This window comes from Oncorhynchus mykiss, chromosome 18, assembly GCF_057628025.1.
Source record: "Oncorhynchus mykiss isolate SJ-2025 chromosome 18, ASM5762802v1, whole genome shotgun sequence".
Taxonomy (NCBI): Eukaryota; Metazoa; Chordata; class Actinopteri; order Salmoniformes; family Salmonidae; genus Oncorhynchus; species Oncorhynchus mykiss.
The window spans coordinates 67,494,952-67,517,591 of record NC_143039.1 but is presented as its reverse complement, the minus strand read 5'-3'; the positions used below and the strand labels follow the sequence as shown (position 1 = coordinate 67,517,591).

Here is a 22,640-nt window from a genome sequence, read left to right as displayed (position 1 = left end):
AACAAGACAAAACAAACGGAACAATGAAAAATGGAGCAGCGATGGCTAGAAGGCCGGTGATGTCGACCGCCGAACGCCACCCGAACAAGGAGGGGAGCCAACTTCAGCGGGAGTCGTGACAGGTGATCCCTCAATAAGATCTGCTGTGTGGGGTTGTGCATCAATACAATCCTTATGACTGAGTAAATGGCTTTCAATAAACAGGTTAAACGGTACGTTCCTGCAACAGTAAAGTTAGATTATTTTCCCCCATTGTGTATGAATAAATACAGAGACAAATGAATATGAACCTGCTCCATCTTGACCAGGAGTCTCATTGCACACTGCTTCATTTTCCTCTCCACTTTCAAGTTGAACACTATCATTTAATGATTCAGTTTCATGGGTTGGGGTTTTCCTATATAAGATATTGTAAAACATTTGAATAGCAGCTATTTGAAATCCAACATCATTGTTACTGACTTACTATGGTATAGCGGTGCTATAAAGAACCAACAGACCTTGAAATTGTCCTCAGTGTAATAGACACTGCATAGTTGCGGAGGCTCTTAGAAAAGCAAAAGCTTGGCCTATTAGGATGATAACAACCAGATTCTACTGATGAGAAGAACTGTCCTTTTCAGAGGACAACTGGGATCTGATGTGCCCAGACTTTAACTGTATCTCCAATGGCACCCTATTCCCTTCATAGTGCACTACTTTTGACCAAAGCCCTATTGGCCCTGGTCGAAAGTAGTGCACTATATATGGAATATACAGCCTTTGTGTTGTATAATGTGTGTCAGAAGCATTACTGTATGACGGTTGATGAATGAGAGAGCAGGAATATAAATGAAGTCAATCTCACGATACATCGTTTCCATCACATACTCACAATGCAAATCCTCTGAAACTTGAAATGTGTATTTTTTTCCGGACAGACTAGATTTGAAAGTATGCCTAAACCATTTAGGGGGGTAATTTAAAGTATGCCTAAACCATTTAGGGGGGTAATTTGGGTACAAAATAATACAGTGGGGATTGTGGTATTTTAAAACTTTTAAATCCAGTTTCTTCTGCTCCCTTTAAAACACACACACACACACACACACACACACACACACACACAAAGGTTTGTTCCTACGTCCTACAGGTTGCATAGTATTGTAGGAAAGAAAGAACAGACACAACAGGGAATCTTTTAGGAATATATTTCTGATTGAAATAGCTTTTAAACAAACAGCTGGTCACTTTGTGCATTTTACAAAACACTGTTTTTGTTTTCTTTGAAATAACGCCACACAAAGCACTTAAGAGGTCGAGAGCCAAACACAAGCGAAACAAAAGAACCAAAAACTGCGGTTGAAACATTTCACATCTATTACACACACAAACTCTGCTGTCATGTTGACATGGGCACAGGACAACATGACCATGAACATACTAAATATACAGAAATGATAATATTCCCTCAAATTAAAATAAAAACCTTTAACATGTTATTCATATCCAGAACAAATAAACCTCAAAAGATGGATGGATCAAAACCTTTTTTAAATCCACTTCACAGGGGTTAAATCCTTCTCTGGAATCAAACAGACAGAATTAGCTGTTAGAGACCTCATCAAATGGCCTTCTTCTCACTTTCCAAACTGATCACCGTGTCAAATCTTCCATGCTGGCCCGACATCAGCAAAGACATTGGAAGCAGTATTAACATTGGCGTAAGTGTAAAGATTTACTTTATCTTGGCCTAATAGAATTTGAAGATGTAAAATAAATTAGATTGGCACAATTAACTGTATTGTCCCCAAAAGAAAATGTGTCTTCAGCATTCAGGTCCAGACTAGTCTGCAATGAGTCTGGGCACCTGGGGCCTCATTTATAAATGGCATTGTATGCACAATTTAGGATTACATCTGTGCGTACAAATCTTGATATAAATGAGGCCCCTGGTTGTCATCGGTACTGAAGTACCTGTACCTGTCTACAGTAACATACTGCTACGTTATATCCAGATCAGGGCTGCTCCAGAGTCACTCTTCCTTTCTGAGAGCCACTGGACTTAAATCCTAGCAGATGTCTATCTTTAAAAACCATGTGAAGATGGGATTAATCTGGACATCAGAAGGCCGCAAGGCTCATGGATCACTATCTGCATTTTACACACTGATAAACACACACACACACGCACACACACACATGCACGCACGCGCGCACATGCACGAGCGCACACGCACACACATATCTCTTTTAACTCAATACAAAGCAGTGTGCTGAGCCATTTCGTTCAATTTCAATGGTTTTCAGTGTCCATTCTAGAAATCAATTTTGGTTGTGCAATTTACAAAGGAACACATTTGAAGGTTAAAATGTACATTTCTATGAAACAGAAGGGGCTTGTTGAGGAGACCACCTGCAAGCAGTGATGGTAAACAAGAGATTGCGTTTCTATTCCTGACTCCTTAAGACAGCCTTTGTGACACAAAACCAAAATCACACTCCTAGAAATTAGCCTGCGCTACCAGATTAGCTAAGAGCAAAGGATTCCACATGACACTTTCTGAAATGCCTCAAAGACTTTCATTCAGGATCCAAGAGCATTATAATTTAAGGGCATGATATATTACAGATGTAGGATCTTCATTTGATTTGAACTTTCCTGGGGTTTAAAATCAAATCAAATTGTATTTGTCACAATGCTTCTGAAGTTTGTAATTTCAACTTTGAAATTTCAGACTTGATTTATCCTTGCAAAAAATGTATCAACCCTGACAAAAAAATGTCTATTCATTATAATCCATGTAAAAATTTACATTTCCTGTTGCTGCAGGATTATTTTCCTGTTGTAGCAAACTGGCTCAAATTAAGATCCTACATCTGTAGGTGAATGAAAATACATATTCTGTAGTATTCACCACAAGAGAGTTGTTTGAAATAGCCCTCGGTTAGAACGATTTAACAGATTCTGTACAATGGAAGGAAAATGCTTCTTCGAGGTAATCATGTTTTCAATTTAGATAATTGTATTGAAAATGATAATTGTTGATATAGCAACACTGTGCAGGTAGCCTTAATGTGTTTACTAATTCTCTCTCCTTATTCCCTGTATTTCGATTCATAAACGATTTGAAAAAGAAAATAAATTTGAACATAATTCAAATGGCCTTAATTTAAGCACAAAACATAACGATTCTTCGGTAGCCATACAAGCTTCGCTTTAGACCTTTTGGCAAATGGACACGGTAAACAACAGACTATTTCACTGAAATAGTCTCCCCTCTAGAGCCATGTGGTACTCAAAATGGCTTCTAAATGCGTTACCTATGTCATTCCATATCTTGCTTTTTATTTTAAGTTAATCAATCCTTTTTACTCTCTCTCTTGAGTCCATATCAAGGCGTTCTGTATCTCCTGCACTCTTTAAATCCAGGCCTTGTGACAGAAACACCACAAGAACAGTCAGCAGCTGTACGAACAGCAAAGCAGTCTGGCGGAGCTAACTAGCTTCACAGGACAGATAGCAGGTATTTAAAGAACAAGTAGTTGACAAGAACAAAAACATTTAGTCCGAAAAATAGAATCTTCTAAAACACCCTTTGACACTTTTAAAGTGAAACTGGTGAAACAAATATGTACAGGATTCCAGAGCTTAGGTATAGGGAGCCGTTGTCAACCTTTGAGCTCATGTGTCATGGACGCTGTCGGTCGCTTCAGTGTTGGATTCAGGTCACGCAGTGCATGCCGATGGCAGCCGAACCCACACATCCTTTGGTATAGACGACATCATCATCGACATCATCCTCAACGTCCCCATGATGTGTAGGAAGAGCTCCACAAATAGCAGCCACAAATAGCAGCTTTAGGACGTGCCACATTTCAAACTCGACTCCTGTTTCATGTATATCTTATAATGTTTTTAAAATCAGCCACAGCAGCAGCAATGTCATGTAAAGAAGCATCAGCCATCGTTGGCCAAGTCATGGGAGAGATACTGTATCACTGTATCACTGTCCAGACACACACGGTCTTCTCCTTCACAGTCTGGGGCTTACCCCCTCGTTCTGTCTCTGAGATGTGGAAACGCGGCGGGACCGCTGGGTTGTTTCGTGTTAGATAGTAGAGAAACGTCTCCATCTTGATTCCTCTACTAACTCTTTTCTCCTCCCACACCCAGACTGCCTCCCGCTTGTCAGGCGTACATCTCCCCTGTCTTAAGAGCCACCAGCTCAGAGTCCTCAGAGGTGTGTCTGCCATTTAAGTGTTCGCTGTTGCAGTCGTGGTGGTACATGAAGGCGGGCACCTCAGTGATTGATGTGGCGGTGTAGGAGGTAGAGCGCATGGAGCAGTGGTCCCTCCGTCTCTGACCCCACTGGGCCTTGTACTGAATCCATTGTCGCTTCAGAGCCGCCTGCACCTGAGAAAAGGGAATATTCATATTATAAACTGTATTCTCTAATGGGTGAGTACACACACAAATGGATAAACACACACAGAGTGAGAGTGAGAGAGTGAGAGTGAGAGAGAGTGAGAGTGAGTGAGAGTGAGTGAGAGTGAGTGAGAGAGTGAGAGAGTGAGAGAACAACCATATTAAGCCACTCTTGGAGGACAATGGATGTACATAAAACTTCTTTATTATTATAATCGCTGCATTTCAGCTGTTGCCTTCATCGGGGTTTTACAGACACACAGAGAGACTCATTAGGCACGGACAGGTGAGCAGCAAAAAGACACATGGTCTGTTTATACCTCACTGTCACCTCACAGCAATTTAGTCCCTCACTGTCACCTCACAGCAATTTAGTCCCTCACTGTCACCTCACAGCAATTTAGTCCCTCACTGTCACCTCACAGCAATTTAGTTCCTCACTGTCACCTCACAGCAATTTAGCCCCTCACTGTCACCTCACAGCAATTTAGTCCCTCACTGTCACCTCACAGCAATTTAGTCCCTCACTGTCACCTCACAGCAATTTAGTCCCTCACTGTCACCTCACAGCAATTTAGCCCCTCACTGTCACCTCACAGCAATTTAGTCCCTCACTGTCACCTCACAGTATTTTAGTACCTCACTGTCACCTCACAGTATTTTAGTACCTCACTGTCACCTCACAGCAATTTAGTCCCTCACTGTCACCTCACAGCATTTTAGTCCCTCACTGTCATCTCACAGCATTTTAGTCCCTCACTGTCATCTCACAGCATTTTAGTCCCTCACTGTCACCTCACAGCATTTTAGTCCCTCACTGTCACCTCACAGCATTTTAGTCCCTCACTGTCACCTCACAGCATTTTAGTCCCTCACTGTCACCTCACAGTATTTTAGTACCTCACTGTCACCTCACAGCAATTTAGTCCCTCACTGTCACCTCACAGCATTTTAGTCCCTCACTGTCACCTCACAGCAATTTAGTCCCTCACTGTCACCTCACAGCATTTTAGTCCCTCACTGTCACCTCACAGCAATTTAGTCCCTCACTGTCACCTCACAGCATTTTAGTCCCTCACTGTCACCTCACAGCAATTTAGTCCCTCACTTACACCTCACAGCATTTTAGTGCACAGCCACACATTTTCATCAATATGCATGATCATTAAATCAATGTAATGTGACTGAGCTCAGGAAATGTGGATTCATATGATAAATGTTAATGGCAGTTTTTAGACATGAAGAAACAGAATTGAATCACAATTTCCTGTGATTAATTGAAGGACAATAGCTTCTCCTTACTGAGTTTAGTGCAGGTAGAGTAGATTGATGAATTTACACTCGCTTATCTGCTGTTCCTCTTTTGAAAATCACCAAGTTAGTAAATTATACATTATGAGAGTATGAAATTATTCAGCACAGCACAAATCTGATTAAGAAAAAAATGAAAACCAGAGAATTATCTTGTGTGATAACTTTATACTGCATGAATGAGCGTGCACTCTAAAAATGGAAAGCAAAGCAGTGTTTGACATAGTTCTCTCAGAAGAATGGCCTGAGCCAGTACAGGGAACATCTAATTCCTGAACAATGCCACACTAATTATTGAGTGAAAATGAGGACAGGACACACTGCACTCTCCCATGATCTAATGATGCAGAGCATGTCAACAACTAGCATTGAAAATCGAGTAAAAATGACATTTGCCTGTCTTTTCTTCAGTCTGACGTTTTTAATCATACTTTTGAATACTAGTTGTTCCTGCCAAAATCAGCACCAGGACCTAGAGACACATTGCTGGGCACAGGATTTCACTTTTCTTTTTAAAAACTCCTTGCACTCTGGTCCAAAGTAGTGCACTATATAGGGAATAGGGTGCAATTTCAGACGCAACCTAGAAAACATAACAATAAGTACAACTTTTTTCCTCATTGGCGTAACTTGACAAAGAGTTATTCAACAGACTGTGTAGCTAGTGCCGAGTCCCAAATGACACAGCTATTCCCTTTATATTGCACTACTTTTGACCACAACCCTTAGGGGAAAAGGTGCCCATAGAGAATGTATGGAATATGGTGTCAATTGGGACACAGCCTAGATCTAGGCAGTTTGGCCCCAGAATCAAATTGTGCAATGAACTCATCTCCAAAAATGAATGTCCCAAATTAGGAGACAGTAAAAGCCATTATGCTGCAAAGCAAACAAACATTCCCTTACTGTGTCAATGCGTCTTTTATCCCCCCCGACACTGCTGAATCGGTTCTTCGGACACGTCAAACTTGGTTTACGAGAGCCGATGGAGATGCTGATGGGGCCTGGTTGCTCACGCATGAGCTAATAATTGACCTGTTTTCCCGGCCCAGAAATCATTTCCTACGTATAAAATATTACTAAACACTGCGCCTGATGGTGAACGAACACTATGTTAATTCGCTGTGTTTTTGTCAATGCCAGATTCGACCTCATGCTGTGTATTCAAATAAGGTCTCTGTTTTTCTGGGTGTGTGCATTGTTTTTCTTTCTACTTTCTCAAGCGAAGAAAATGCTCAGGCGCTCTTTCTCCTGGTCTGGGCTCAGACTGGCCAAGCAGTACCTAATGCAACTCCTGACCTATTAAATGTATTCTCTCAATGTATTTTATTAACTCACTGGGTGGGTGGGCCTATGTTAAAACCTCTGGCTGTTCTGGATCACAGCATCTACAATATGACCTAAAAACAAATCAAATGGTCTCTTTAAAAAAAAAACAGTAATGTCCTTAAAAATTAAAAAGTTAAAGTTTGTGTTGGTGACTCTAGATTATGGACATCCGCTGTCAGACAGCAAACAACTGCAGGCTGAGGTGAGTGAGCGACAGACAGACAGACAGACAGACAGGGTGGATGATTTGCCCCAGAGATGTTCAAGTGTCTGAGGCATTTCTAAGGCTTGTCTTCCTTCCTCTTCATCTGAGATGGTCCTAGTGCTGTTGCCTCTGCTACTGTACAAGAGTCAGCCGACTCCATAGATTCAGCGCAGTAATGCTCTCTCCAACTAATTGGTGACAACTCTATCACCACGGGCCACTTGTCAATGTATGAGGCCCCGGGTTCAATCCCCGGTACCTCCACAATTGTTCAGGGCGGCAGGTAGCCTAGTGGTTAGAGCGTTGGGCCAGTAACCGAAAGGTGTGCATGGATCAAATCCCGAGCTGACAATGTAAAACTCTGTCGTTCTGCCCCTGAACAAGGCCCACTGTTCCCGGGAAGGCTGTCATTGTAAATAATAATTTGTTCTTAACTGACTTGACTAGTCAAATAAAAACTTTAAAAAACAAAAAGAGGTTCAGTTAAAACGGTACCATACCAAAGGGTAAGGGTTCTTCAGAGGTTCAGTTAAAACGGTACCATACCAAAGGGTAAGGGTTCTTCAGAGGTTCAGTTAAAACGGTACCATACCAAAGGGTAAGGGTTCTTCAGAGGTTCAGTTAAAACGGTACCATACCAAAGGGTAAGGGTTCTTCAGAGGTTCAGTTAAAACGGTACCATACCAAAGGGTAAGGGTTCTTCAGAGGTTCAGTTAAAACGGTACCATACCAAAGGGTAAGGGTTCTTCAGAGGTTCAAGCTTAAACTGTTACTGTATACTGTCTACTGTACCTCAACAAACAAATTATATAAGAGTACAACTGAATGGGAAGTTGCTGGTTTCCACAGAGTGAAGAAAGATATTCTGTGTGTTGTGTGTTGTGTTAGTACAGTAGTGCTTACCTCGCCATTGAAAAAGCAGAATATCGTTGCCACTAGTAATCCCTGGAGGGAAAACAAGACAATTACACACTCTTATAAAAAAAAGTTGCTATCTAGAGCCTAAAAGGGTTCTTCGGCTGTCCCCATAAAATAACCCTTTTTGGTTCTATGTAGAACCCTGTAAAGAGAGTTCTACCTGTAACCAAAAAATATTCCAAAAAGGGTTATTTTATGGGGACAGCCGAAGAACCCTTTTTTCTAAGAGTATACCTTATGTCAGACCAGAGCTTTGGTAAGGACTGTTCTGCTAGCATACAATCAATTGCCTTACATACCTGGTAATGCATTAATATATGCATGACGTAGTCATTACCTGGTAATGCATTAATAAAGTAATTACCTGGTAATGCATTAATACAGTCATTAGCTGGTAATACATTAATATAAATATGACCCGGTAATGCATTAATATATGCATGATGTAGTCATTACCTGCTAATGCATTAATAAAGTCAATATCTGGTAATACAGTAATATAGATTTGACCTGGTAATGCATTAATATATGCATGATGTAGTCATGACCTGGTAATGCATTAATACAGTCATTACCTTATAATGCATTAATAAAGTAATGTTCTGATAATACATTAATATAGATATGAGCTAGTAATTCATTAATATATGCATGATGTAGTCATTATCTGGTAATACATTAATATAGATATTACCTGGTAATGCATTAATATAAGCATTATGTAGTCATAGTCATTACCTGGTAATGCATGAATATAAGCATGATGTAGTTGTAGTGATCAGTTTCATTACCTGGTAATTCATTAGTATATGCATGATGTAGTCATAGCGATTACCTGGTAATGCATTAGTATATGCATGATGTAGTCATAGTGATTACCTGGTAATGCATTAGTATATGCATGATGTAGTCATAGTGATTACCTGGTAATGCATTAGTATATGCATGATGTAGTTATAGCGATTACCTGGTAATGCATTAGTATATGCATGATGTAGTCGTAGACCTCCCCCGCCAGACGGTTCTCTGGCCTCCAGGGGAAGATGACAAACTGGATGCCCAGGAGAGGGACCAGGATCAGCGTAGCCCTCACTGCCTTCATGTACATGTTAGACTCTGCCCGGTGGGTGTCCCTCAGCTTAGTAACCAGCACCCTCACGATGTTCAGCAAGAAGAACAGATTCACCTGGGAAAGAAAGAAGGGATTTTATAAACGTCTGAACATGGTTGCTGTGTCTGAAAGGGCTGCAATCTAATCAGATTATAATGATTTTGTCTAAACAATGGAAGTCTAAACACCAGCATAGGACACAATTTGCTTTGATTGATGTGTTGCACATTCAACAGTATAACAATACATGATCTTTGGTCCAATGATGGCTACCTACGTATTAAGTTTTGATCTAGAAGAACATCCATGTACCATTATGTTCTACCTGGAACCAAAAGGGTTCTACCTGCCACCAAAAATAGTTCTTCAAAGGATTCTGCTATGGGGACAGCCAAATAACTTTCTAAGGTTCTAGAGTGTAGGATGTAGCTTACGAGCAGCGCTGCCATGATGGGCCCGTGGACCACGTAGAGCAGGTGGGTCTCGACACTCATCCAGCAGCTACAGGAAGGATAAACATTCTCCGTCACACAAGTCTACAAACAGACAATGAATTCTTCTTCCTTCTCCTTCTAGATCTGTTTACTGCAGCCCACCACACAGCTGCTCTGTTTATTTACAATACTAGTGCAGAGGACCATCACTCACTTGTCATCAAAATACTTCTTCCTTGCCACGGCATGAATGGATGCAGGCACTAAGGGAAACCCTGGGAACCAGAAGAAAGACTCTGTAAGGACATCTGCAAAATGTCAATTAATCAATTCATGAATCAATCAATGAATGATGTTATGTGTATTATGATGTAAACATCTACAATGTGGTTATTACAGTAATTAGCATGTAATTCCTCAGTTATAAGAGTAACTTCTTGTATATCTTCTGTATTTTCAATAGAAGAGGATAAAGGGGAAGTTCACTGAAAATACAACTGAACATGAACACAGACAAGGTAAGTGGAGAAATCATGTTCATTTGTATTTTGAGTCAACTATCCCTTTAAGGCTGTTAAGCATAATTTAAATACCCTTTAAGGTGAAGATACCTGGCAGAGCAGACAGCCAATGGAAGCCCTTCCTAAATTCAAAACAAGCTTATACTATCCTACAGGTGTAGGATCTTAATTTGACCTATATTGTCACAACAAAAATAATCCTGGAGCAACAGGATTTGAACGTTTAGTCCATAATAATGCTTGATCGGTGGTTAGGCTATTAGCTGGCCAACAGTAGGAGACATACTGTTACAGTTATACTGTTACAGTAATATAACTGTGTTAGTGTGGGTTTTCAGTGAATTTATGTAAATCACGAAGCTCATCTGCAATACCTGTGGTGTAAGAAATTTGTTGGCAATAAAAGTGATCAAATTAAGATCATCCTCATCATGCTATCCGCTACAAGCTGAACAAGAATAAACCCACACTGAGCAATTTCCTCTAATAATCCAGTCTTGTTAAATCCTTCTCCATTAACAACACAACCATACCAGTGTTTATTGGGGGTTTCATTTTAGCTGGGCCATAAACAGATTAAACAGATGAATCTGAGCAGCGGGTCCGTTTAGAAGTGATTTATCAAAGCTCTACGGCCATATTGGCTACAGATGGACTAGCTGGATGTCCTCCCTCCATTCCTCGGGGTGGCTGTGTGAAAGACACTGTAGCTTCTGCCCCAAGGTTATATCACGGCATCTTTAATAATGGCCGACCATTCACAGTTATCGTATCACTTATCGGACAGGCAGGGCTCATATTATAACACATCACTCCTCCATTAAAGAGGGGGGAGAACAGAACAGACAGCACGTTAACAGCAGCTATCCAATAGGAAGAGCTACTAAAGCTGTCAATCTGATACAGGGTTTGGTGGGGTTGACACACAGGGAGTGTCACAGTTAACAGTGACCTCAGGGTTGTCTCTGATCTTGTGTCCCGACACAGATTGTGTCCCATTGTGTTGTGTGACACACAAGCTGATCTATGTGTGATTCAGCGATGGTGGGAGCTGTTTACAATGTTATTTTATTTCTACAGTGAGTACAGGGTGATGAAATATGAAGATCGGCTATGAATCATTATATAGGAGCGCAGAGGCCTCCGAGGCTAGGTGAGTTTATGGTTTTGAACACACTATAACATGCAACAGGTTGCTCTGAAGACTTATTGCTGTATCATGTTACCTCAGACGTCATTAGAATAGATAGAATAGACAGTGAAATACATGACCTAAAAACAGATGGGCAAGTTGACAAGGATATGAGTTCAATTCCAGCAAGGACAACATAAAGGGGAAAAACCGACATCTGGTTTGTCCGTTGAATAAAACCATTTTAGCTAAACAACTGCAGAATACATATAATGTAACATGTTCAAACGTAAAATAAAGCGATAACAAAAGGGAATAATTATCATGACTGACCATCAAGTGAATCATTTAATTACTGTCTGAGAATGCTGTTTTGGTGACTTGTTTTCATAACAGCAGATGGGGAGAAGAGGAAGTATGTACACTACTGGTCAAAAGTCCAGGTGACTACCTCATGAAGCTGGTTGAGAGAGTGCCAAGAGTGTGCAAAGCTGTCATCAAGTGGCTATTTGAAGAATCTCAAATATAAAATAGATTTTAGTAGCGCTTCCCTTCCTCTTCTTTCTACTAAGGTACACAATAGTACATTTTGGTAGACAGAAGGTGCTCTTTGGTAAAAGGGGTGAATTGGTCATCAAAAAGATAAAAGAAAAAAGAAGGGAGGACCAAGGCACTCTTCATATAATTAATTAAAACACCTTTATTTGTATGGCATGTTCAATAGAAACAAGGTTTTAAAAATCTGACGCGTTTCGGCTGCATGGCCTTCGTCAGGGAATACAAAGAAATAATACAATGTCCTCTTTTGAACAGCTTTTCCAATCAGCCCTAATTTGAAGAGGGAGTGGTTACAAAATTGACCATGATAGTTTGTTGGTGATGTGGACACCAAGGAACATGAAGCTCTCAACCTGCTCCACTACAGCCCTGTCGATGAGAATGTGGACGTGCTCGGCACTGTAGTCCACTGTAGTCCCTGTAGTCCACGATCATCTCCTTTGTCTCCTAATTTGGGTAAATAAAAACCCCTATTACCTATTCCTGCGCATGTCTCCTGGTCCCTTTATTCCAAAGTGACAAATGGGCTTTGAGCACACTATTATGTTGAACGCTGAGCTGTAGTCAATGAACAGCATTCTCACGTAGATGTTCCTTTTGTCCAGGTGGGAAAGGGCAGTGTTGAGTGCAATAGAGATTGTGTTATCTGTGGGTCTGTTGGGGTAGTATGGAAATTGGAGTGGGTCTAGGGTTGATGTGAGCCATGACCAGCCTTTCAAAGCACTTCATGGCTATAGATGTAGTCATTTAGGTAGGTTACCTTGGTGTTCTTCGGCACAGGGACTATGGTTGTCTGCTTGAAACATGCTGGTATTACAGACTGGGTCAGGGACAGGTTGAAGATGTCAGAGAAGACACTTGCCAGTTGGTCAGCGCATGCTCGGAGTACATGCCCTGGTAATCCAACTGGCCCTGCGGCCTTATGAATGTTGACCTGTTTAAAGGTCTTGCTCACATCGGCTATGGTGAGCGTGATCACACAGTTGTCCGGAACAGCCCTTATGCATGCTTCATGTGTTGCTTGCCTCGAAGTGCACATAGAAGTCGTTTAGCTCGTCTGGTAGGCTTGTGTCACTGGGCAGCTTGCGGCTGGGCTTCCCGTTGTAGTCCGTAATAGTTTGCAAGCCCTGCCACATCCGACGATTGTCGGAGCCGATGTAGTAGGATTCAATCTTAGTCCTGTATTTTATGCTTTGCCTGTTTGATGGTTCGTCTGAGGGCATAGCGGGATTTCTTATTAGCGTCTGGGTTAGAGTCCTGCTCTTTGAAAGCGACAGATCTCACCTTTAGCTCAGTGTGGATGTTGCCTGTAATCCATGGCTTCTGGTTGGGGTATGTATGCACGGTTACTGTGGGGAAAACGTCATTGATGCACTTATTGATGAAGCCGGTGACTGAGGTGGTATACTCCTAAGTCCCTGAACATATTCCAGTCTGTGCTAGCAAAACAGTCCTGTAGCTTAGCATCTGATCACTTCCGTATTGAGCGAGTCACTGGTACTCCCTGCTTTAGTTTTTGCTTGTGTGCAGGAATCAGGAGGGTAGAATTATGGTCAGTTTTGTACCTGCCTCTGTGTGTGGAGTAAAGGTGGTCTAGAGTTATTTTTTTCTCTCTGTGGTTGCACATGTAATTAGCTGGTAGAAATTAGGTCAAACGGTTTTAAGTTTCTCTGCACTAAAGTCCTCGGCCACTAGGAGCGCCGCCTCTGAATGATTTGATGGGAGTGGACCCTCTCATTTCGACTATCCCACTCTGCAATTAACCTTTTGCATTGCTTTCAATTGCTGGCTATAACTAATACAGCTTTATTGCATACAATTTAGGTTTTTGGTTTTTAGTTTAAAGGGAGTCAGATGAACTTGCGGATACCATTTCTATGTCTCTGCGTCCAGTATGAAGGGAGATAGAGGTAATTTCGTGAGCCAACGCTAACTATCGTTAGTGCAACAATAAGTCTACCGGAACAGCTAGCATAAGTAGAAAAATGCCTTAATTGCTCAAATCTCACACTATCTCTTTAAGCTAATGGGATCCCTGATCTGTGGTTAAGGCGGGTAGTAAGACTCACCCCAGCCTAGGAGGTAGTACCAGTGTAGATGCTGCTCCTCGGCGAACACAGCCACCACAATGAGCGTGTGCAGATAGATCCCCTCACACAGCATCCAGAAGTAGTTACAGCCCAGCATGTACATGTGGAAGAAGTGCAACACCTTACAGCCAACCTGCAGGGGATTAGGATCACAGAGAGTCACACAGAGATAACAACAACACCAAATAACAATAACAACAACACAAAGCCCAATGCTCAAACAGCCCTGACACAAAATTGTTAGTGGGGGTATTGTGATTTTCCAATAGGAGGACGTTCATCATTTTACCCCCTACTGCTGGAGCGTATCCCTTGCTCCACTTTTCTCTAGGTTATTGTAACTGCAGCACATTGTATTTCTTTTACAAGAAAAATGTACTGCAAAGTAGCCTAAATCCTGTTCAATAATATCCACACATTCATGTCAGTCAACACTATGCTATCATGTCTCTTTCTGTCAAATGGCACACTATTTCCTTACATTTGGGCCCTGGTCAAAAGTGGTGCACTATATACAGTAGATGGGTTAGCTGACAATGTCACGAAAACGATACGCACGCTTCAATGTGGCAGATGTCTGTGTGTTGTTGTGAGTCTGGATGACCAGATAGTTACCAACAATGACAAGAAACTATGTGGGGAATCGTAAGTGACTCGTTTCATCTTGATCTTGATAAAATGTCTTGTTTTGAGGTGTTTTGACTGATCAGTGCTAATATGGCTCAAATTCGCTAGCTAGCTAACCCAACAACTGTAACGATGTATTTGAGACAACAAGTGCTCATTGTGCACATTTATTTATGTTTCCAATGAATATTGTAAAAATATATAGTTTACATGTTGTCAACAATCTAAGCCAACCAGTCTGTTTTGCCCCATAGTTGCACACGCATCGGATTTGTTGTTAAATAATCAACCCATCTATAGGGAATATGGTTCCATTTGGGACGGGCCCATGTAGATTCATTGGCTCCTCTAGGTGTTGAGATTTGTTGTTAAATAATCAACCCATCTATAGGGAATATGGTTCCATTTGGGACGGGCCCATGTAGATTCATTGGCTCCTCTAGGTGTTGAGATTTGTTGTTAAATAATCAACCCATCTATAGGGAATATGGTTCCATTTGGGACGGGCCCATGTAGATTCATTGGCTCCTCTAGGTGTTGAGATTTGTTGTTAAATAATCAACCCATCTATAGGGAATATGGTTCCATTTGGGACGGGCCCATGTAGATTCATTGGCTCCTCTAGGTGTTGAGATTTGTTGTTAAATAATCAACCCATCTATAGGGAATATGGTTCCATTTGGGACGGGCCCATGTAGATTCATTGGCTCCTCTAGGTGTTGAGATTTGTTGTTAAATAATCAACCCATCTATAGGGAATATGGTTCCATTTGGGACGGGCCCATGTAGATTCATTGGCTCCTCTAGGTGTTGAGATTTGTTGTTAAATAATCAACCCATCTATAGGGAATATGGTTCCATTTGGGACGGTCCCATGTAGATTCATTGGCTCCTCTAGGTGTTGAGATTTGTTGTTCTCAGCACTCTGTCTCGGAACATGTGTGCTGATCTGATTCTGGAATTGGTAGCAGCTACATCACATTTACATACAAGTACAGCACCAGTTAAAAGTTTGGACACACCTCCTCATTCAAGGGTTTTTCTTTATTCATTCTATTTTATACATTGTAGAATAATAGTAAAGACATCAAAACTTTGAAATAACACATATGGTATGTAGTAACCCAAAAAGTTTTAAAACAAACCAAAATCTATTATAGATTCTTCAAACTAGCCACCCTTTGCCTTGATGACAGCTTTGCACACTCTTGGCATTCTCTCAACCAGCTTCACCTGGAAATTTTTTCCAACAGTCTTGAAAGAGTTCCCATGTATGCTGAGCACTTGTTGGCTGCTTTTCCTTCACTCTGCGGCCAACTCATCCCAAACCATCTACAATTTGGGTTGAGGTCAGGTGATTGTGGAGGCCAGGTCATCTGATGCAGCACTCCATCACACTCCTTCTTGGTCAAATAGCCCTTAAACAACCTGGAGGTGTGTTGGGTCATTGTACTGTTAAAAAACAAATGATAGTCCCACCAGGTGGGATGGTGTATCGCTGCAGAATGTTGTGGTAGCCATGCTGGTTAAGTGTGCCTTAAATTCTAAATAAATCACTGACAGTGTAACCAGCAAAGCACCTCCACACCATCACACCTCCTCCTCCATGCTTCACGGTGGGAACTACACATGCGGAGATCATCCGTTCAACTACTCTGGGTCTCACAAAGACATGGCGGTTGGAACCAAAGATATCAAACTTGGACTCATCAGACCAAAGGACAGATTTCCACCAGTGTAATGTCTAATGTCCATTGCTTGTGTTTCTTGGCTCAAGCAAGTCTCTTAATTAGGAAGGCCTGATTGACACAGTCTCCTCTGAACAGTTGATGTTGAGATGTGTCTGTTACTTGGACTCTTTGAAGCATTTATTTGGGCTGCAACTTATGAGGCTGGTAACTCTGCAGCAGAGGTAACTTTGGATCTTCATTTCCTGGGGCGGTCCTCATGAGAGACAGTTTCATCACCCATGGTTTTCGCGACTGCACTTGAAGAAACTTTCAAAGTTCTTGAAATGTTCCGGATTAACTGACCTTCTTGTCTTAAAGTAATAATGGACTGTTGTTTCTCTTTGCTTATTTGAGCTGTTCTTGCTATAATATGGACTTGGTCTTTTACCAAATAGGGCTATCTTCTGTATACCAGCCCTACCTTGTCACAACAAAACTGATTGGCTCAAACGCATTAAGAAGGAAAGAAATTCCACAAATTAACTTTTAACAAGGCACACCTATTAATTGGAATGCATTCCAGGTGACTACCTCATGAAGCTGGTTGAGAGAGTGTGCAAAGCTGTCATCAGGGCAAAGGGTGGCTACCCTCGAAACATCAAACATAAAATATATTTTGATTTGTTTAATACTTGTTTGGTTACTACATGATTCCATAAGTGTTATTTCATTGTTTTGATGTCTTCACTATTATTCTACAATGTAGAAAATAGTAAAAATAAAGAAAAACCCTGGAATGAGTAGGTGTGTCCAAACTTTTGACTGATACTGTATGTCTTCTCGACTCTTTTCCCTGAGGTCCGTATACGCAGCCTTCAGAACCTCTTAGCCATACAGTGGCCACTGTTTTCTTGAGGGCCTTCAATGTTGCATAAATTCTTTGCTCCAGAGCACTCAGGACATCAGACTGGGGTGAAGGTTCACCTTCCAACATAACAATGACCCTAAGCACATAGCCAAGACAATGCAGGAGTGGCTTCGGGACAAGTCTCCGAATGTCCTTGAGTGGCCCAGCCAGAGCCCGGACTTGAACCCAATCAAACATCTCTGGAGAGATCTGAAAATAGCTTTACAGTGAAGCTCCCAATCCAACCTGACAGAGCTTGAGAGGATCTGCAGAGAAGAATGGGAGAAACTCCCCAAATACAGGTGTGCCAAGCTTGTAGTGTCATACCCAAGAAGCCTCAAGGTTGTAATCGCTGCCAATGGTGCTTCAACAAAGTACTGAGTAAATGGTCTGAATACTTAAGTAAATAAAATACTCTTTAAACCCTGTTTTCACTTTGCCATTATGTGGTTTTGTGTGTAGATTGATGAGGACACATTTTAATTTAATACATTTTAGAATAACGCTGTAACGTAACAATGTAGAAAAAGTGAAGGGGTCTGAAAACTTTCCCAATGCACTGTATGTCTCCTCCTCCTCTACGTCTTTTACCCTCCTCCTCTACCCTCATCTACCCTCCTCCTTCTTTACCCTCCTCCTCCTCTACCCTCATCTACTCTCCTCCTCTACCCTCATCTACCCTCCTCCTTCTTTACCCTCCTCTACGTCTTTTACCCTCATCTACCCTCCTCCTCCTCTACCCTCATCTACCCTCCTCCTTCTTTACCTTCCTCCTCTACCCTCATGTACCCTCCTCCTCTACCCTCATCTACCCTCCTTCTTTACCCTCATCTACCCTCCTCCTTCTTTACCCTCCTCCTCCTCTACCCTCATCTACCCTCCTCCTTCTTTACCCTCCTCCTCTACCCTCATCTACCCTCCTCCTTCTTTACCCTCCTCCTCTACCCTCATCTACCCTCCTCCTCTAACCTCATCTACCCTCCTACTTCTTTACCCTCCTCCTCCTCTACCCTCATCTACCCTCCTTCTTTACCCTCCTCCTCCTCTACCCTCATCTACCCTCCTTCTTTACCCTCCTCCTCCTCTACCCTCATCTCCCCTTCTTCCTCTACCCCCCTCTACCCTCCTTCTTTACCCTCCTCCTTCTCTACCCTCATCTACCCTCCTCCTCTATCCTCATCTACCCTCCTACTCTACCCTCCTTCTTTACCCTCCTTCTTTACCCTCCTCCTCTACCCTCATCTACCCTCCTTCTTTACCCTCCTCCTCTACCCTCATCTACCCTTCTCATTCTTTACCCTCCTCCTCTACCCCCCTCTACCCTCCTTCTTTACCCTCCGCCTCCTCTACCCTCATCTACTCTCCTCCTCTACCCTCATCTACCCTCCTCCTCTACCCTCATCTACCCTCCTCTTATACCCTCATCTACCCTCCTCCTCTACTCTCATCTACCCTCCTCCTCTACCCTCCTCCTCTACCCCCTCCTCTACCCTCATCTACCCTCCTCCTCTACCCTCATCTACCCTCCTCCTCTACCCTCATCTACCCTCCTCCTCTACCCTCCTTCTTTACCCTCCTTCTTTACCCTCCTCCTCTACCCTCATCTACCCTCCTTCTTTACCCTCCTCCTCTACCCTCATCTACCCTTCTCCTTCTTTACCCTCCTCCTCTACCCTCATCTACCCTCCACCTTCTTTTCCTTCTTCACCTCCCTCCCTCCCCCCATCCCTCCCTCCCTTCATGACTCCTGGCCCTTACATGGATTCCAGATGTGCCATTACAAGTATGCTGAAATACAGTTCACTCATCACTAAGGTCTGTTGGTGTGATCTAAACACTTCATTTTTCTCACCAATTCATAACCACATTTACCTCAACTTGAATGCCCAACTGAGGCGTCCAGCCTAATGTAACGGGACAGTCTGTGTGTTTAAGTTACTAATGTCTGACAAAGTGTGTGTCTCATGTCTTGGGCCTAGTCCTTCGTTTGGCCTGAGCACTGGGGACTCACTCCTCCCGCTTCTGGCAGACTTGGAGTCTCTACTGTGATCCGCCAGAGAGAAAGAACGCTTGTTCCTTTTTGTTCAGAGAGCACCTAGTCTATTCTCCCAACAGAGTACCACATCCCTAAATCACACATGCAGAACACAGACCGACCCAGTCTAAATTTGGCGCTCCAGAATTTCAACATGTGCAGTATGTGCAACCAACTGTGATGGGATTTTTTTTGTTCCACCCCTCGATATCAAGACCATGTTGTCTGAGGTGTGAAAGACAAACTGCAATTTAGTTCTCCCGCTTCTCAAAGCAAGCAGATTATAATACATTTAGGACAGATTTGGAAAGATGGTTCTGAGCCAATGCTGCTAGAACATAGCTATTCACATTGTACGGTCGGGTTAAATAATGATCATTCATGGACACTGCGACTTCAGATATGACTCAAGGTTTAATCAGAGCAACCAAACATCTTCAGTGGACAAATAAAAGGAGACATCATATGAACAGAGAGCTGGCACCTGCTATGGCACCAGACCCTAAACTGAGGAGATATCCCAGCAACCCCTGCTCTATAAACCAGAGCCCCAGCATTCGGTATCAAATTAAACGTTTTCCAATTACATTCCCACAATATTTATTGTGAAAGCTGTCATTCCTTCCTCCCTGTCAGTTGGATCACCAGGGTCAGCTGGTATATCTGAGGAAACAAAAAAACCTTCCACTGTGAATATGCCAGATGGATTAGGCTTGAAGTCTGTTTTTCCAGTGAGAACATGATGGTACGGGGAGAAGAGAAGAAGAGAGGCTAGAAATCAAACCCAGACGGGAGTTATTTTCTTTGACTGGATAAACTGAAGGACACCTCTAAAGTGATGATCCAATCGAGAGCATGATAACAGGACCTTACTGTGTACATTCAACCAGGAGTTTTTACTAACCATGTGACCTAACCAGGAAAAAACAAATGTATCTACTCAAAGGTTACCCAAGTGTAGCCATTTCTCTGGATCAAGATCTTTGACATTTTCTAGCTTGTTTTTGAATGACTAGTAATAATTTTTTGGGGAACAGACTCAGCAACTTGCACAATACCATAATCAAATAATTTCCTCAAAAGGTGGACAATAAAAATGGCTCATAAAATACAATACTTAAAGCACCAGAAAGGGATGATCCCAGACACAGAAACGCTACATTCCATAGAGGCAGATTTACCATGTTCACCTTAACAGGCCTCAGGATTCAAAGAATTCAGCTCTGACTTAAACTCAACGAGTGGCAACTGTTCAAAAGTTTGACAGAGGACAGAAGTCTTTGAGTGCTAAGAGAAGGATAACTCTGGGCTGTTTGTGCACACAACAAGATATGCAAAAAATACTCATGTCCTAACGAACACTCTTAAAAAAACATCTGCACTCAGGTTGATTGAAACTGATAGTAAACTCATTTGAATGAAGTGAAACCGAGCTCGAAGGTTGTGTTATGTTTTAAGAATTAAAAAAAATATTATTTTGAAAATATCATGCAGTGAAACCCTGAGACTTATCTATCCTCTTCCTCTTACATTGTTTTCATTTTATAGATGAAATGTGTGAGACTTACTGGAATTTATAGATGAAATGTGTGAGACTTACTGGAATTTATAGATAATGTGTGAGACTTACTGGAATTTATAGATGAAATGTGTGAGACTTACTGGATTTTATAGATGAAATGTGTGAGACTTACTGGAATTTATAGATAATGTGTGAGACTTACTGGAATTTATAGATGAAATGTGTGAGACTTACTGGATTTTATAGATGAAATGTGTGAGACTTACTGGAATTTATAGATGAAATGTGTGAGACTTACTGGATTTTATAGATGAAATGTGTGAGACTTACTGGATTTTATAGATGAAATGTGTGAGACTTACTGGAATTTATAGATGAAATGTGTGAGACTTACTGGATTTCTCTCCACTACATCTGTGTTGTTGACCACTGCTATGAGGTAGATGAGGGTAAGGGCGGAGTTGAGGACATAGGAAACGAAGAGGTTCTTATGAAGCGTGATCCTTTGGCAGCTCAGGTTCCTGAGTGAAGACAAACATACAGCATAAATAATAATGTTAACATATGATATGTGTCTGGCTGTGGTTACCCAAGCAGACATTCACAGAGAGGACAACAATAAACATTTACAAAATGATTGTTATTTATTTTATTAGGATACCTAATAGCTTTTGCAAAAGCAGCAGCTACTCTTCCTGGGGTCCACACAGAACATAAAACATGACATAATACAGAACAATAATAGACAAAAAAAGTTTACATACACTTAGGTTGGCGTCATTAAAACTTGTTTTTAAACCACCCCACAAATTTCTTGTTAACAAACTATAGTTTTGGCAAGTCAGTTAGGACATCTACTTTGTGCATGACACAAGTAATTTTTCCAACAACTGTTTGCAGACAGATTATTTCACTTATAATTCACTGTATCACAATTCCAGTGGGTTTGAAGTTTACATACACTAAGGTGACTGTGCCTTTAAACAGCTTGGAAAATTCTAGAAAATTATGTCATGGCTTTAGAAGCTTCTGATAGGCTAATTCACATAATTTGCGTCAGTTGGAGGTGTACCTGTGGATGTATTTCAAAAACTCAGTGCCTCTGCTTGACATCATGGGAAAATCATAAGAAATCAGCCAAGACCTCAATAATTGTAGACCTCCACAAGTCTGGTTCATCAATTTCCAAATGCCTGAAGGTACCATGTTCATCTGTACAAACAATAGTACGCAAGTATAAACACCATGGGAACATGCAGCTGTCATACCACTCAGGAACGAGATGCATTCTGTCTCCTAGAGATGAACGTACTTTGGTGCGAAAAGTGCTAATCAATCCCAGAACAACAGCAAAGGACCTTGTGAAGATGTTGGAGGAAACAGGTACAAAAGTATCTATATCCACAGTTAAACAAGTCCTATATCGACATAACCTGAAAGGCCGCTTAGCAAGGAAGAAGCTACTGCTCCAAAACCGCCACAGAAAAGCCAGACTACGGTTTGCAACTGCACATGGGGACAAAGATCGTACTTTTTGGAGAAATGTCCTCTGGTCTGATGAAACAAAAACAGAACGGTTTGGTCATCATGACCATCGTTGTGTTTGGAGGAAAAGGAGGAGGCTTGTAAGCCGAAGAACACCATCCCAACTGTGAAGCAAGGGGGTGGCAGCATCATGTTGTGGGGGTGCATTGCTGCAGGAGGGATTGGTGCAATTCACAAAATAGATGGCATCATGAGGTAGGAAAATTATATGGTTATATTGAAGCAACATCTCAAGACATCAGTCAGGAAGTTAAAGCTTGGTCATAAATGGGTCTTCCAAATGGACAATGACCCCAAGTATACTTCCAAAGTTGTGG

At 41.7% G+C, this 22,640-nt stretch overlaps 1 protein-coding gene across 1 annotated transcript in view; it reads right to left on the bottom strand.

The window, feature by feature from the left end:
- Positions 1–1,173: 1,173 nt before the first annotated feature.
- LOC110496640 (calcitonin receptor) overlaps positions 1,174–22,640 on the bottom strand; it is an 81,320-nt gene continuing 59,853 nt past the window's right edge. Inside the window, exons 10-16 of the mRNA XM_036953418.2 lie at positions 21,173–21,299; positions 13,997–14,150; positions 9,931–9,991; positions 9,717–9,783; positions 9,139–9,357; positions 8,157–8,198; positions 1,174–4,396 (exon numbers count right to left, since the gene is read on the bottom strand). Coding sequence (XP_036809313.2) covers positions 4,172–4,396; positions 8,157–8,198; positions 9,139–9,357; positions 9,717–9,783; positions 9,931–9,991; positions 13,997–14,150; positions 21,173–21,299 — 895 coding nt within the window. The 3' untranslated portion in view covers positions 1,174–4,171. The remainder of the gene's footprint in view (positions 4,397–8,156; positions 8,199–9,138; positions 9,358–9,716; positions 9,784–9,930; positions 9,992–13,996; positions 14,151–21,172; positions 21,300–22,640) is intronic.